The 15090-nt window shown below is 42.4% G+C and overlaps 1 protein-coding gene across 1 annotated transcript; it reads right to left on the bottom strand.

The window, feature by feature from the left end:
• Positions 1-13782: 13782 nt before the first annotated feature.
• Positions 13783-14205, bottom strand: LOC145803566 (uncharacterized). Its single transcript, XM_082896870.1, has one exon. The coding sequence runs from the start codon at positions 14203-14205 to the stop codon at positions 13783-13785; it is 423 nt and encodes a 140-aa protein (XP_082752996.1).
• Between the last annotated feature and the right edge of the window lie 885 nt (positions 14206-15090).

Here is a 15090-nt window from a genome sequence, read left to right as displayed (position 1 = left end):
CACGAGAAGGCGGGATAGGCGTTATGAATATTACAAAGATCACGGTCATGATACGGACAGTTGCTATGCCTTGAAAGACCACCTTGAGAAATTGGTGCATGATGGTCGGCTCCTGCAACACGTCCGGAAGAGCACAATCAAAATTGTCGCCCTTAGGCAGGAGTCACCTCCCCTCGGCGTTATATATATGATATATAGCCTTCCAAAGCCACGTACCATACATGCAATTCATCTAGCCCCCCAGAAGCAACGCACACAAACAAAATAACGCTACGAAGCTTCGAGCATTACCTTCGACGATTCCGATCTTATCGGCATAACGCTCTCCCATATTGATCCATTGGTCATTGAACTACACGTGAACCGATTTACCGTTGAACGCGTCCTCATGGACCAGGAGAGCACTTCGAAGGTCATGTATTACGAGACCTTCATCAAACTCAGCTTCAACGAATCAGACCTATCTCCAACTCCTCATCCATTATTCGGCTTCAACGCAAATCCAGTGTACCCGTTGGGGAAAATCACATTACCCGTTCGGGCAGGCTCCCAAACAGTAGATGTGAAATTCTTGGTCGTCAAGCTCCCTTCGCCGTATAACCTCATCATGGGGCGAACTTGGTTGCATACTATTCAGGCCGTACCAAGCACCTATCATCAGCTGCTACACTTCCCGACCGAACCCGGCGTTGAGAAAATCCGTGGTTCCCGGCAATCCGCACAAGCATGCTATCTCCTTTCCGGAAAGACACCAACGGAGATGCAAGTCAACTCCATTGAAGTGTCGAATCGAGACAATCTCGATGATGTCGGACGGCTTCCTAACGAAAAGCCACGGAAGCTCTAGGCGATACCAGCAGCAGCTTCCCAAGACGTATGTTTAACGCGTCCAGCTGCGCCGCTACACGCCGGGAAAGTTGCTTCTGAAGGTATTTCCGGATGATAGGAGGCCAGTTGATGGAAAATTAGGCACGTGGCCTTGCTCCTAACGCACTTACGCAAATTCTATCATTAAACCCGACCTGTGGGGAATGATTTTGGTTCTGAATGGCTCACCATGTACACTTTCCACTTCTGTAATGCAAAGATTCCTATTTACTCACTATGCAATCTAATTCAAAAGTGTTCCAAATAAAGTCTCCGGATTCGGAGCCCCATCGGCGCATGACGTCTTTGGGCCGATAAAGCCTCCGGATTCGGAGCCCCATTGGCGCATGGCGCCTTTGGGCCCAAAAAAACTCGAGATTCGGAGCCCCATCGGCACACGACGTCTTCAGGCCGATAAAGCCTCCAAATTCGACTGACCAAATAGTGCCACCGAGCGACGCTCAAGGGCCGAGTAATATTCCGAATTCGGAGCGCCCTCCAGAATGAAAACATTTACACATCGAAGCAGGGATATGTAGGTTGAACCAGTACAACCGTACGAACAAGACGAAACGTTCCAGCATTCAAAATAAGATGCTTAATTCAGCATACAAAAATTTAGAATGAGATAAACTTTTAGAATGAAACATTTTATCCGATCAAACAGTAATTACAAAAAACGCAATCTGCGCTCAAAGCATTACAATGTCTATTCTCATACGGCATCGCGTTGGTATAAGCGGCAGCCCCGAATCAACGCCCGCTAATCAGAGAGCACCCGCAACTTGAAATGATTTGATCTGACTGCGCTTGAATCCACAATTCACAACGACGATATAATCAACTTTGAGGCGGGGACCTTTGACGCCATAGACAACGTCAGGGCCAAGATCCAACACAAGAAAGGAATTCCCCACGAAAACAGTAATGCTCAACGGTCGCGGCGCTACGTCGGCCTCATTTCTCGGTCGCGATTGCGGAGAACTTCACCATTGCTGTTTCTCCCTTCGAGGTGATCTGCTTTGACGACTTAGAGGCTGACGTTTTCCCCCTTTTTTGAACGTCCTACCTCCCGCGCGAGTGGGTTCTCTGCTGCGATTCATTGCAATGTCAAGCTCAGCCAGAGTCCGAGCTTCTCCTCTGCTGCTGAAGAAAAACTCCATTCGACATTCACACTTATCTAACCCCACGCAACAAAATCGTTTTAAATCGAGTCTGAGCACAGTAAGCGAAGTCACTGGAGCGAAAAGTCTGAGGCGATTTATTTCTAAAATCCTTGCAGTGGCCCTGAGGCGATTTCATTAACATTGAACTCCAAAAGACGGACGTCGAGCGATATTGGCCACAGCCACTCCATGTATCAATCTTTGGCTAAAATGGCCTAATTATATAAACAGCAATCATAGATGGGCTGACTGTCTTCGGATTCGGATCCCCTGGTGCATGACACCTTTGGGCCAGTTAAGCCTCCGAATTCAGAACCTCATCGGCGCAATTGACCTTGCGTGACAGGCCAAAAATATATTTAGTGAAGAATGCTCATGACAAGCCAGCATATAACCGTTCGGAATTAAAACGCCTAGTTGATTCGAGTCGGTCAATGTTTATACAATGAAACGCATGCAAACACGTGTGTGCTGAATGAAAATTACAATGAAACATTTAAAATAGAACGTTTTATTCAATCAGGCAATAATTACATAGTTATGAACGCAATCTACGTTCGAACGTTACATTGAATATTTTTATACGGCGTCGCCCTCATCCTCACTCTGCTCGACTTCAAAGGTGGAAAACGAAAAACGGTTACGTTGGTACAGTGGCAATGCCGAATCGACCCTCGCTGCTTGGAGAGCTTCGTTGGCCTGAAGCGCCTTAATCCAACCATGCTTAAATCCACGATTTTCGCATCGACAAACTTCCTCGGCGAGCTTTTCCTTGGTCTTTTGTATCCCTACTTTCCGGCCATCGTGGAAACCTTTTTCATAGGCCCTCCCCTTCGCGGATTCCATCACGAACATGCTCGTTGTATCACGATCGGTGAGCGCGATACTGATAAACCGCTGGGTGACCCTTTCTTCCACGATTGGGTTAGCCTGTCCGACAGGTTGTGCCTAAATGGCCTTGATCTTCCTTAGCTCATAATCAGCCGCTTCCGCGCGAGCCTCCAAACTTCAGATGCATTCATCCCTCTTCTCTATTTCTCAGCAGGAAGCACGGAGACGTATGCCGATTTCGTAGGCAGTATAGAGGCCCTTCACCGCACCATGAATGCCTTCACGAAACACTTCGAAGTCCTGTCGACCTACCATCGACTACTGGACCTCGGGAGGAAAAATCTGTCGAGCAAATTCGACTGCCACACTTGAATCTCGAACGATCGAGTCTGCATCTGTCATGGGCCTATTCCCCACGAAGACTGCAAAACTCAATGGGCGTGGGTTCTCACCGGGCTCCCTTCCAGAACGGGGTTGCGAGGATTTGCCCTGTGGCTCCTTGTCTCTCCTGGGCGACCTACTTCGACGACGACGTGATTGACGTCTCTCCTGATCCCTCAAAATCCTACCTCCCGAGCGCGAAGGTTCACCACTTAGATTCATGTCTCCTCCCAGCTCAGCTAGCGTCCTCACTTCCCCTTTGCTGTTAAAGAAGAGTCTATTCGACATTCGCGCTTGTTTATCCTTCATCAAAGACCTGGACTGAGTTGCTCACTGAGCACTTATATAGGACCTTCATTCATTGATTCCCTACGAGGGCAGTGCCTCCAAGGCAATCTCATTAATATCGAAACCTCAACAGCCCGAAGCCAACCGAGTCGTGCCCCCCATCAAATACTGATTTAGGCAGTCTTAACTTTCGCAAGGGCAAATTCATGAAACAGCTGGGGCAAGGGCAGATTCATCAATCTATTCGACTTGAGTGCCGCAGCCGCTTCACGAATCGACTCATCAATATTGTGTGATTCGGTGTTTGAAATTCATGAACCAACTGAGGCTAGGGCAGATTCATCAATCTACTCAGCCTGAGTGCCGCAGCCGCTTCACGAATCGACTCATCAATATTGTGTGATTCGGCATTTGAAATTCATGAACCAGCAGGGGCAAGGGCAGATTCATCAATCTATTCGGCCAGAGTGCCTTAGCCGCTTCATGAATCGACTCATCAATATTGTGTGATTCGGCGTTTAATGTTCGTGAACCAGCTGGGGCAAGGGCAGATTCATCAGTCTATTCGGCTTGAGAGCCGCTTCATGAATCGATTTACTAGTCCTATTCGGTACCAAGAGTCGATTTACTTGTTCAGATAAATTGAAATTAAACTAATATAATGGCGAAGATTACACTGTTATCCAAAGTAGTGGAAGGCAAAACCCTTCATTAATATCAAAAACTGCATACAAGTAACAGTGAAACGGGAATGAAATTTTCATTAATAAATTGAGTGCAGATAGTAACTAATTTATACACGAAAATTACCTTGAATCCACTAAACAAAAATGTACATTGAAATTAAAGATACCTAATAAAACTAGAATGTCTCCCAGATCAATCATCGGGATCAGACTCAAGTGGCTCAACGTCCACTTGCTCGTATGGAATTGGCAAGGCCAATGTAACTCCAGCGGCAGCAAGGGCTTTGAGCCACCCATGTTTGAATCCCCGATTCTCAAATTTAGGGACCTCATCTACGTATTCCTTCAAGGCGGCGCTCTTTCCAACTTCTAGCGCCGTAGAAGCTACAGATTCGGCTTTTTCCTTGGCCGCCTTTAATTCTTCTAACTCAGCCTCTGCCTTGGAAAGTGCCTCCTGGGCTAACTTGAGCGACTCCTCGCTCGCGTTCGCCCTATCCTCGGCTTCGGATCTGAGCTGGTCAGCAATCCGAGCCCTCTCCTTTTCAGCTTCGGCTCGAGCACTTTCCATTGCGGCCCTCATCGCCTCGAACTCGGCCCTGCTTCTTTCACCTTCATCTTCAAACTTTGAGCGGCCAATTCTTTCAATGGCATCACGCTGCCGGCGGCCTAGTTTGGTTATCCTTCCAACCGTCTGCAAAACAAGTTTGGATCACCACATCAAGCAACATCGTATGCAAACCAAACCAAACGAGCAAAAAAGAAAAGTATCGTATACATACCAGAAGGGTTGACTGGGCAGCGAATGCTATAGCTACCAAATCTGGCTCTTCTCGAAAGGTGGCCTTGACAGTCGGTAGAGAAACCGAGGTGGCCAAGCTCAACGCCACGGCTGGATTCTTCATGGCAGATGCGTCAGAGGAGATTGGCGTGTCTTTGATCTTTGGTAGAACAACGAAGGGGACAACCACGTCAAACTCCTCTAAGCAAGGTCGTTTGTCAGCAGGGCTATCCTCTAAGCTGGCCTCTCCCTCGGCGGAACGTTTTTCGCTCCGCTCTTCTGAAACCAGCCGTTCTTCCGTAACCTACTGTTCAGCTCCCTCCGTCTCAGCCACAACAACTTGTGTCGTTTCTTCTCCAGTAACCGATTGTAAAGATTCAATCAGGGCTGGCTCAGAACGAGCGGCCTCGGCTTTCTTTCGAGCGGCCATTCGCTCGGCATTTCTCTTTCTCGCCATCTGCGTGAGATTCTCCCCAGCCATGCCTTCTGAAAAAGTGTCGGGAAGGTCTCCCAAGTTTGTAAAAATATCTCTGAAGAAAAACTCCGCCCGACCCGAAGTGGACGGTGAGTTAGGCTGGTTAAGACCAGCTGCCTCAAACGCTGATTTCAGAGCTTCGCCGACCTCTTCGACCTCGGCGGCGAACTCCCTCGTTAATTCGGCATCTACCTCGACAATCGGCTCTAAGCCTTACTCCGAATCAGAAGCTTCGAGACCAATTTGCCTAAGGATCTTGAAACTGGAGAAGACAAGAGCCGTAAGGTGTTGCTCGCCGATTGGGATCGGGATGTCATCCGCGGCCGAGAACATAGTGTAGGTAGGCTCGTACCGCAGGAGAATATGGGCAGCCCTCCCTTGCTTCTGTACGTTTGGACGGCCAAATTACTTTAGTGCAGTTTTAATTTTCGCAAGGACTGCGTCGTCAGCCGAGGTAAAAATCCTCTTCAACTTATTACCTGCAAGAACAAAGGGTAAGGTTTGGAGAAAAAGTCGCATAAAAGAAAGATCAACAAACAAGGAGTTACACGGCAACCTGGTTCACCCCTGCGTCTGGGAATAGGGTCTAGGCGATCTTCGCCTTCGCCAAACTCCCAGTTGCCTCGAACATTGACCATTACATCGTCAACTCGTTTGGCAGAGCTGGAAAGCATCGTTACCAAGTGATGGTCGGTGTCCTTGGCCCTAAGAAAGTAGCGCCCGAGCAGACCAGAGGATTTGGCTAAAGCATAGCAGTGCCGAATCGCCGGAATGCCAAGGTTGATCCTGAGACGCCGGTTCAACTCTACGATTCCCATTACGATTCGAAAAAAATTCACATTGGGTTGCGAAGGATTCAAACTCCAATAGCAAAGAACGACCCTAAGAAATGGGTGTAGGGGAAAGCGAACTCCGCCCTCCGCAATAGACAGGAGAGGGAAGACGATTGTGTTTTGGTCGTCCCTCTCCATATCAAGGGTATTGTTCGTTACCAGTGAAAGATGGACATCCTCAGGGATAGAAAAATGTCTTCAGAACCCAGAAATTCGACCCTCAGAAATGAGGTCTTTCAAATACTTAGCCATTCTAGTAAGGACTCAAGGATATTCTAAATCAAAAATAAAAGCGGAAAATAGGATTGCAAGGAGAAGAGAAGAAAACTTACGACAGGCAAAGGAGACAAGGAGAGAACGGATAGGAGTTGCAGAAAACGCATCGAAGAAGAGATACAGACTGGCAGTCCAGAAGGTTCAAATATTCGAAAAAATATGCTTTCGAAGGGGCTTAAGTTTCAAATCGTAATAAATGCGAAAGAAGCACAAATGGGGCGGGAAAGCGTCACAGTGACCAAAAACACGTACGCATTCTAACACGCATTGGGAAGAGGATTAACTGCCGAATTTTTGACTTCTAGCCAAACACGCTGACTAACTGATGCTAGCGAGGTGTTTGGAGGGCAATTGTGGGAGCAGATAATTGGAATAATCAGAAGCGTACTATAGAAGACAGATATTACACGGCTCTATCCTGCACGATAAGGATGCCGAATATAATAGATAGGCCGAATAGATACTGAACTATGGAGCCGAGTAAATGAGAGGATAATGAGTGACAAGTGGGCCTGGCCATGAGGCCCAGGAAACAAGTATAAATAAAGGAACAACAGATTAAGAAAGGTAGGTGAGAATTATTGTGCTTAACTGAGAATACAAGCATTCTTGAGTGTAGAGACTGACTTGCCCGTCGGAGTGCTAATTTTGGCACCCCCGACCGGAGTGTTCATTCCTTTTCAAGTGACTATCAGCGGATCTCAAGCACTCCCCAAGATCAGAAGAGTATTTCCAAACCACATCTCCACAATAAATATAGAAGGGCCATGAAGAGAGAGAGAGAGGATGTCACACCCCAAAATTTAGACAATTAAATATTAAATTAGGACTAAACCCCAATCAATATTCCATCATCCAAATCCTAGGGGTGAAACAAAAAAAACTAAACGCCAATCAAACCATCCACCATAATTTCATAACTATCCAATATCTCCAACATTAAAGTAACAATACATAGTCAAAATAACTTAACTAATGTACGGTTACAAACCATGCCAAATCATCCCAATACTAAAGTCATAAAAAAAATAATAATAATAAATACATAAACTAATATCAACCATAAGCTCAAGAAAACAAAAGAAGTCCAAACGACATGCCCAACAACTATAGTTATTCCATGTCACCACCGTAACCCCAACTAATCCTGCAAAGGAAGCTCGGCTGCGCTCAAACAGAACGCACCCGAATTGCCAAGAGACAAAACGAGTTAGTATATAGGTATACTAGTTGAGTATAAGATTTAACACCCACGTGTCCACCAAATACAAAAAAAATACATTTAATTCTTGTTACAGGACAAGACAAGTAGTTCTATCCGCACCGAGACGAATGAGTAGTTTCTCGAGATGCAGTGTCATTTAGTTTCTTGTCCGTACACAATGAAATATAAATTGAGTATAAAATAAACAAAATAGAAATAAAAAATAAGGTTAGTATAATTTAATCATAAGTAACTTCCTGAAGAAGTATAAAAATATACTGTTTCATACTTAAATAATTCGAATTGACCAAAACTCAAAGAACAAAAGTTGTACAGAATCAAATTTCCTAGAAGACAAGGCGAACAAATTTAACAGAAATTGAACAAGTTGAGAGAAAAACTTGATAGAAGAACCTAGATGGAATTCAATCGAAAAATCTGAAAATAAAAACGAGCAAAAGCTGCCCTAAGATGATTTTTCTGGAAAAGTTCAAAACATAAAAAGTGTACAGAATAATGTTTTACTTCAGTTTAAGCGAAACCAAAAAAAATGAGCTCGTTTCTTGGGTTAAAATAGCCTCTAAAATTTGCATTGCCAAAATGAATTAAAACTACTATAATCAAGATCATCTGATTATAAGTTCTAATCGATCTTTTTAATAAAAAGTTAAAACACAAAAGTTGTTTAGAATCATGTATACATGCCTCTTCTCAAATTTCATAATTTGTCGAGGTCATTTACTATTTTTCAAGATGTACAAATCAATACAATTCACACTATACTAATAAACTCATAATTAAATTCTTTGTACCTTAACTCCACCACTTCGGCCCTCAACTTCCGGCATACACATATATCCCATGTGCCTCCCGTATACCTAACACCGCTCCGAAGCCAAACTTGCACGGGGATATCGTCTCGAGTTTGACCCACACTCCCCAGATAGTTAGTATATATGTACGCGCATAAATCAAAACACTCGTCTACTCATGAGAACGAGGCAACAATATATATACACAATCTCTCATCTATTCATGAGAACAAACATAATAATGCCAAGCCTAAGGCATTCAAATAAATCTCATAATCCTCACTTTTTTTTTTTGTGCACTCTTTCTCACCATCACTCAAATAAAACAACAAACCATGGAGTCATGGTGAAGTGTAAGGAATTTATTTATGGGCTCCTAATTTATTTTAATTTCATATATCCATGAGTGTGATTACAACCATAAAACAAATACATATAAAAACCCTAAACCTGGCATACACAACTAATCAAAATAATTAAAATCAATCAATCATCTAAAAACCCTAAACCTTACAAACACAACTAATCAAAGTAATTAAAATCAATCAATCATATAAAAATCCTAAACTTTTCATACACAACTAATCAAAATAATTAAAATCAATCAATCGTCTAAAAACCCTAAACTTTACATACACCACTAATCAAAATAATTAAAATCAATCTATCATCTTTATGTAAATACAAACTCAAACTAACATCAAATAAATAAAAATATATAAATAAAAACAACGAATTAAACATAAATCAAGAGAAGTGAGTTTTGTACTTACAATATTTTTTTTGAAGATTAAATAAATATTTAAAAGATTAATGAAGCCATCAAAATAAAACCCTAACTCTTTTTTTCCTCTCGTTTCTCTTTCACACACACAACCACTGGATCTCTCTCTCTCTCTCTCTCTCTCTCTCGCGGCTTGCACAGCCGTTGTACTGGCAGTCTGGCACAACCCTTCTCCTTTTTTCTTTGTTTTCTTCTAATTAACTTCTAACCTAATTGACTTCTTAAATATATTATATTATAAACCTAAATCTCAATATATAATAACTTAACAAACTATTATAATATATTATATTATATAATATAACATAATTACAATATATATAAATATAAATATAAGATTAAATATATATATATATAAGACCTCTTTTTTTATATAACAAATATAAATATATAAATAGTTGGACTAATTATATATAATTAAATAACATATTAAATTAATTTAATACCATATTAAATTCTCATGTAACCACACAATTAATAAAGTCAAAAATAAAATAAAATAAATTAATAATAACAAATAAATAAATAAAGGCTTACAAAAAAATCAGGGTCGCTACAATATATACACCTCAAAAGAATCTCGTCCCGAGATTTTATAGAAAAGAGTACTAAACAAAAAGCTCCGAGTGCATATGCCGAACTTTCTCTTCCAATTTCCAAGTGATATCATTCTCATCCTCACTCTATTGCACTTTCCCCAAGTTCACTTTCTTGCGCTGTAACTACTTTACATCCCTATCTAAAATAGTAACTGGTCGCACCACATATGTTAGATCGCCACTGATCTCCAACACCTCTAGTGATACTACTTGGGAAGGGTCTTGCACACACTTCCGCAATAAAGATACATGGAACACATTGTGAATCATAGCTAAAGCAGGTGGTAGAGCTAATTTGTAAGCCATATTACCAATCCTCTCAGTGATCTCATATGGTCCCACAAATCTAGGTGCCAACTTTCCTTTCTTTCCGAACCGCATGACACCCTTCATCGGCGAGACCTTCAAAAACACAAAATCTCCAACATTCAATTCAACCCCTTTACGTTTTCTATCAGCGTAACTCTTCTGACGACTTTGCGCAGTCTTAATACGTTCTCGAATAATGTTCACATTCTCCGTGGACTCTCTCACCAACTCTGGCCCTAATAATTGCGCATCTTCTACCTCCATCCAACAAGCAGGTGATCGACATGGCCTTCCATACAAAGCCTCAAAAGGTGTCATCCTGATACTGGAGTGATAGCTATTATTATAAGCAAACTCCATCAATGGAAAGTGTTCTTCCCAACTACCACCAAGATCGAGGACACAAGCCCTCAACATATTTTCCAAGATCTGATTTACTCGCTCAGCTTGCCCATCTGTCTGAGAATGATAAGCTGTGCTCATGTTTAACCTAGCACCCAAAGCATGCTGAAAACTCTCCCAAAACTCTGTCACAAATAACGGATCACGATCTGAAACTATAGAAACTAGTGCGCCATGAAGTCGCACCACATCCCGAATATATAGCCTAGCTAGTTCATCCGTAGTTCGGTGAACACTAATAAGAATAAAATGAGCAGACTTGGTGAGTCGATCCACTATCACCCAAATAGATTCATTGTCTCACTTAGACCATGGCAATCCATCCACGAAGTCCATAGAAATGTACTTCCATTTCCAAGTAGGAATCTCAAGAGGTTGCAAAAGTCCAAACGATCGTTGGTGTTCTGCCTTAACCTGTTGGCACACATAACGTTGAGAAACATACTCTCCTACGTCCTTCTTTATACCTTCCCACCAAAACGTCCTCTTCAGGTCATGATACATCTCAGTCCCACCAGGGTGAATGGTATATCGGGACCTATGGGCATCATCCATAATATTTTTCCTCAATTCAACAATGTTAGGTACACACAACCTGCCCTTGAATCGCAATCCCCCATCTAAGTCCACAGACCAATCAGTAGGACAATCATCCATCAAATCCACTACAAAGTCATCGAGCTTGCTGACGAGAAACCCATCTAAATTTTGCATCTGACAAACTTTACCCAGTAACGTCGGCTGCACGATCAAACTACCAATGTATGTCTTTTCAGCACTCTCTATTGGTTGAATATCATGCATCGAAATTAACTCCAAGGACTTTCATTCCTAAATCATCAAAGAAGCTATAATCCCATGTTGTCGACTAAGTGCATCTGCGACCACATTTCCTTTTCCCGGGTGGTAAAGGATCTCGAAATCATAACTACTGACGAATTCAACCCACCTATGTTGCCTTATGTTCAACTTTTTTTGAGAAAAGAGATATTTGAGGCTCTTGTGATCTGTGTACAACTCAAAGTGCTCCCCAAACAAGTAGTGTCGCCACACTTTCAACGCAAAAACAACTGCTTCCAACTCTAAGTCATGAGTAGGGTATCGTCTCTCATGAGGTTTTAATTGTCGAGAAGCATAAGATACAATCTTCTGATGCTGCATCAACACACATCCCAACCCAGTTCCACTCGCATCAGTAAACACTACTTACTTTTTCCCTTGTACCGGTATAGTTAACACCGGAGTTATAGTTAACCGCTTCTTTAACTCCTGGAAAGCTTTCTCACAATCATCTGACCATAAGAACTTCACATTCTTGCGGGTCAACTTGGTCATGGGTACTGCAATAGTGGAAAACTTCTCTATAAATCTCCTATAATAACTGGCTAGTCCTAAAAAACTTCTCACCTCTGTAGGGTTCGTGGGCTACTTCCATTCTTTGACCGCAACAACTTTTTCAAGGTCTACCGTTATCCTTTGATTAGATACAACATGTCCCAAAAATTGAACTTCTTTCTCCTAAAAGTGACAGTTATTGAACTTAGCGTATAACTGCTGCTCCCTAAAAGTCTGTAATACAACTTTCAAGTGTTCTCTGTGTTCCTCCTCATTCTTAGAATACACCGGGATATCATCTATGAAGATAATCACAAACTTATCTAGATGTGGTTGAAAAATTCTGTTCTAGTCCATGAGATAGGCAGGAGCATTTGTCAAACCAAAAGGCATTACAGGAAATTCGTACAACCCATATTAAGTCTGAAAAGCAGTAAGTGGTATACTTTCCTCTGACACACCCATCTGATGGTAACTCGTTCTGAGATCAAATTGAGAGAATATGGCTGCCCCCTTCAACTGATCAAACAAGTCATAAATTCTAGGTAGCGGATACTTGTTCTTGATAGTCACCTTGTTTAGCTCTCTGTAATCTATGCACATACGACGAGTGCCATCTTTCTTGGAGACAAAGATCGCGGGTGCTCCCCAAGGGGAGTTACTTGAACGAATGAACCCTTTCTGAAGCATCTCCTCCAGCTGCTTCTTCATCTCCACAAGCTCTTTAGGTGCCATTCTGTATACTGCCTTAGAAATTGGTGCAGTTCTCGGCACTAAGTCAATGCGAAATTCTACTACCCGTCGAGGTGGAGGTCCAATTATCTCTTGAAATACATCCTCAAAATCATGTAGCACATCTACCTCACTAATATCCTGCTTAGGGATTTCTACTGAGCACAGAAAACTCGTCATCACCGACTCTTCTCAATCGCTGGAAGTGTGGGTAAGTCGTAGCATACCGGGAATATCTATATTTATAGTCTTTCCAGCACAATCTAGAGTCACAAAGTATTTTCGCAGCCAATCCATACCCAAAATAATTACAAACCCCTCAAACCCTAACACAATTAGGTCTGCATACAAGACTCTACGCGCAAAGTCAATCTCAATCTTTACACATCTCGTAAAGAGTAACTGCCCCTCCTAAAAGGGTCTCAACACGAATAGGTCTAGACAATGAGGTAGTTACAATACGTTCTCTTTCTACAAACTATCTAGATATAAAAGAATGAGAGGCACCAGTATCAAAAAGTACTCTAATGGGTTCTTGATAGAGATTAAAAGTACCTTGCACTTTGTCAGTTCCTGGTGTCACTGCAAATGCCCTGGCTGGGGCTGCTTGACCCTGTCGCGCCTGCTGTCTCTGAAGGCAATCCTTGATTACATGTCCTAATTGCTGACACCCAAAACACTTCTTATTGCTTGGTTGAGGTGTTACTAGTCTGATAGGTAGGGGCCCCTCTAACTAAGGTACGGGAGGACGATAACCCAACTGTGGCACTTGTTGCTGCTGTCCTTGATAACCTTGTGGGCGCAGACCACCCTGTCTCTGATAATAGTGCCACTGGGGCTGGAAATTGCCTTGAGGTATGAAATTACCCTGAAGTCTGAAATTTCCCTGTCTACCCTGTTGATGTGGCCTCTGAAATTGCTGACCCTTATGCCTTTGATCATAGGGTCGGTATCTGTTCCCTTCCCGCTACTGGAAGTGACTCTCTCTAGAAGTCTCTCTGACCTTAGCCTTCCCTTCTTTAAACTAATTCTCATTTTCTTCATACTTCAGTGCCAAGTCAAGAACTCTGTCAAACGGTTCAGCATCAAAGAGAATAAGGGACTTAGACAGGTAATGATTCAATCCCTTAATAAATTTCTCATTCTTCTTCTCCTGCGTTTCAACCAAGTAAGGGGCATATCGAGACAACTCATTAAACTTGGTGACATACTCGATCATTGTTCTACCCTCTTGAGTCAGCTTCGAAAATTCATCACTCAGCTGAGACCGAATAGCAGCAGGAACAAACTTCCGGTCAAAACGAGTCTTGAAATCTACCCAAGTCAAAGTTGTTAAATCTAGACCCGCCTTCCACAAGTTCCACCAAAATAGGGTTGCTCCCTCAAGCTGATGTGTCACCAACTCCTGTTTTTGGACCTCGGTGAGCTGCATACGACCAAACACCATCTCACATTTCTAAACCCAAGCATCAACTGCAATGGGTCCTCCATCTCCAGAGAATTTCTGACCTCCCAAAGAACCAAAATCTTTGTTTCTCTTCGCAAATGGATCTCCCTGCTGGCCTTGATTATTGTTCTGAACAACCTGAAGTAACTGAACCATCATCTCCGCCACATTAACCTATACCGTATTGGTTGCCTCGGTAGCAGCCGCCGCCGCCGCCATATTAGCAGTTGTTTCTTTCCCTGTGCCATTGGGCTCAACGCTTCTCAAATTATACCTTCCAACCATCACCTTCAAGTTAAACACACAAGAAGAATTCGTTCATGAATACTTAGAATAAATTCAACTACCAACCTAAACCAGCTAACCCATGTTTCCACAATCCGAGGATCACCTAAACTCTCACAAGTCTAAGGTAACCTAGAGCTCTGATACCAAACTATCACGCTCCAAAATTTAGACAATTAAATATGAAATTAGGGGTAAACCCCAATCAATATTCTATCATCCAAATCCTAGGGGTGAAACAAAAAAAAAAAAAAAACTAAACGCCAACCAAACCATCCACCATAATTTCATAACTATCCAATATCTCCAACATTAAAGTAACAATACATAGTCAAAATAACTTAAATAATGTACGGTTACAAACCACGCCAAATCATCCCAATACTGAAGTCATAAAAAAAATAATAATAATAAATACATAAACTAATATCAACCCTAAGCTCAAAAAAATAAAAGAAGTCCAAACGACATGCCCAATAACTATAGTTATTCCACGTCATCACCGTAGCCCAAACTAATCCTGCAAAGGAAGCTCGGCTGTGCTCAAACAGAACACACCTGAGTTGCTAAGAGACAAAACGGGTCAGTATACAGGTATAC

Source organism: Camellia sinensis, chromosome 12 (genome assembly GCF_055761805.1).
Source record: "Camellia sinensis isolate YWXY chromosome 12, ASM5576180v1, whole genome shotgun sequence".
Lineage (NCBI taxonomy): Eukaryota > Viridiplantae > Streptophyta > Magnoliopsida > Ericales > Theaceae > Camellia > Camellia sinensis.
Note: the sequence above shows the minus strand (reverse complement) of the source record. Positions and strands in the feature narration are given on the sequence as shown.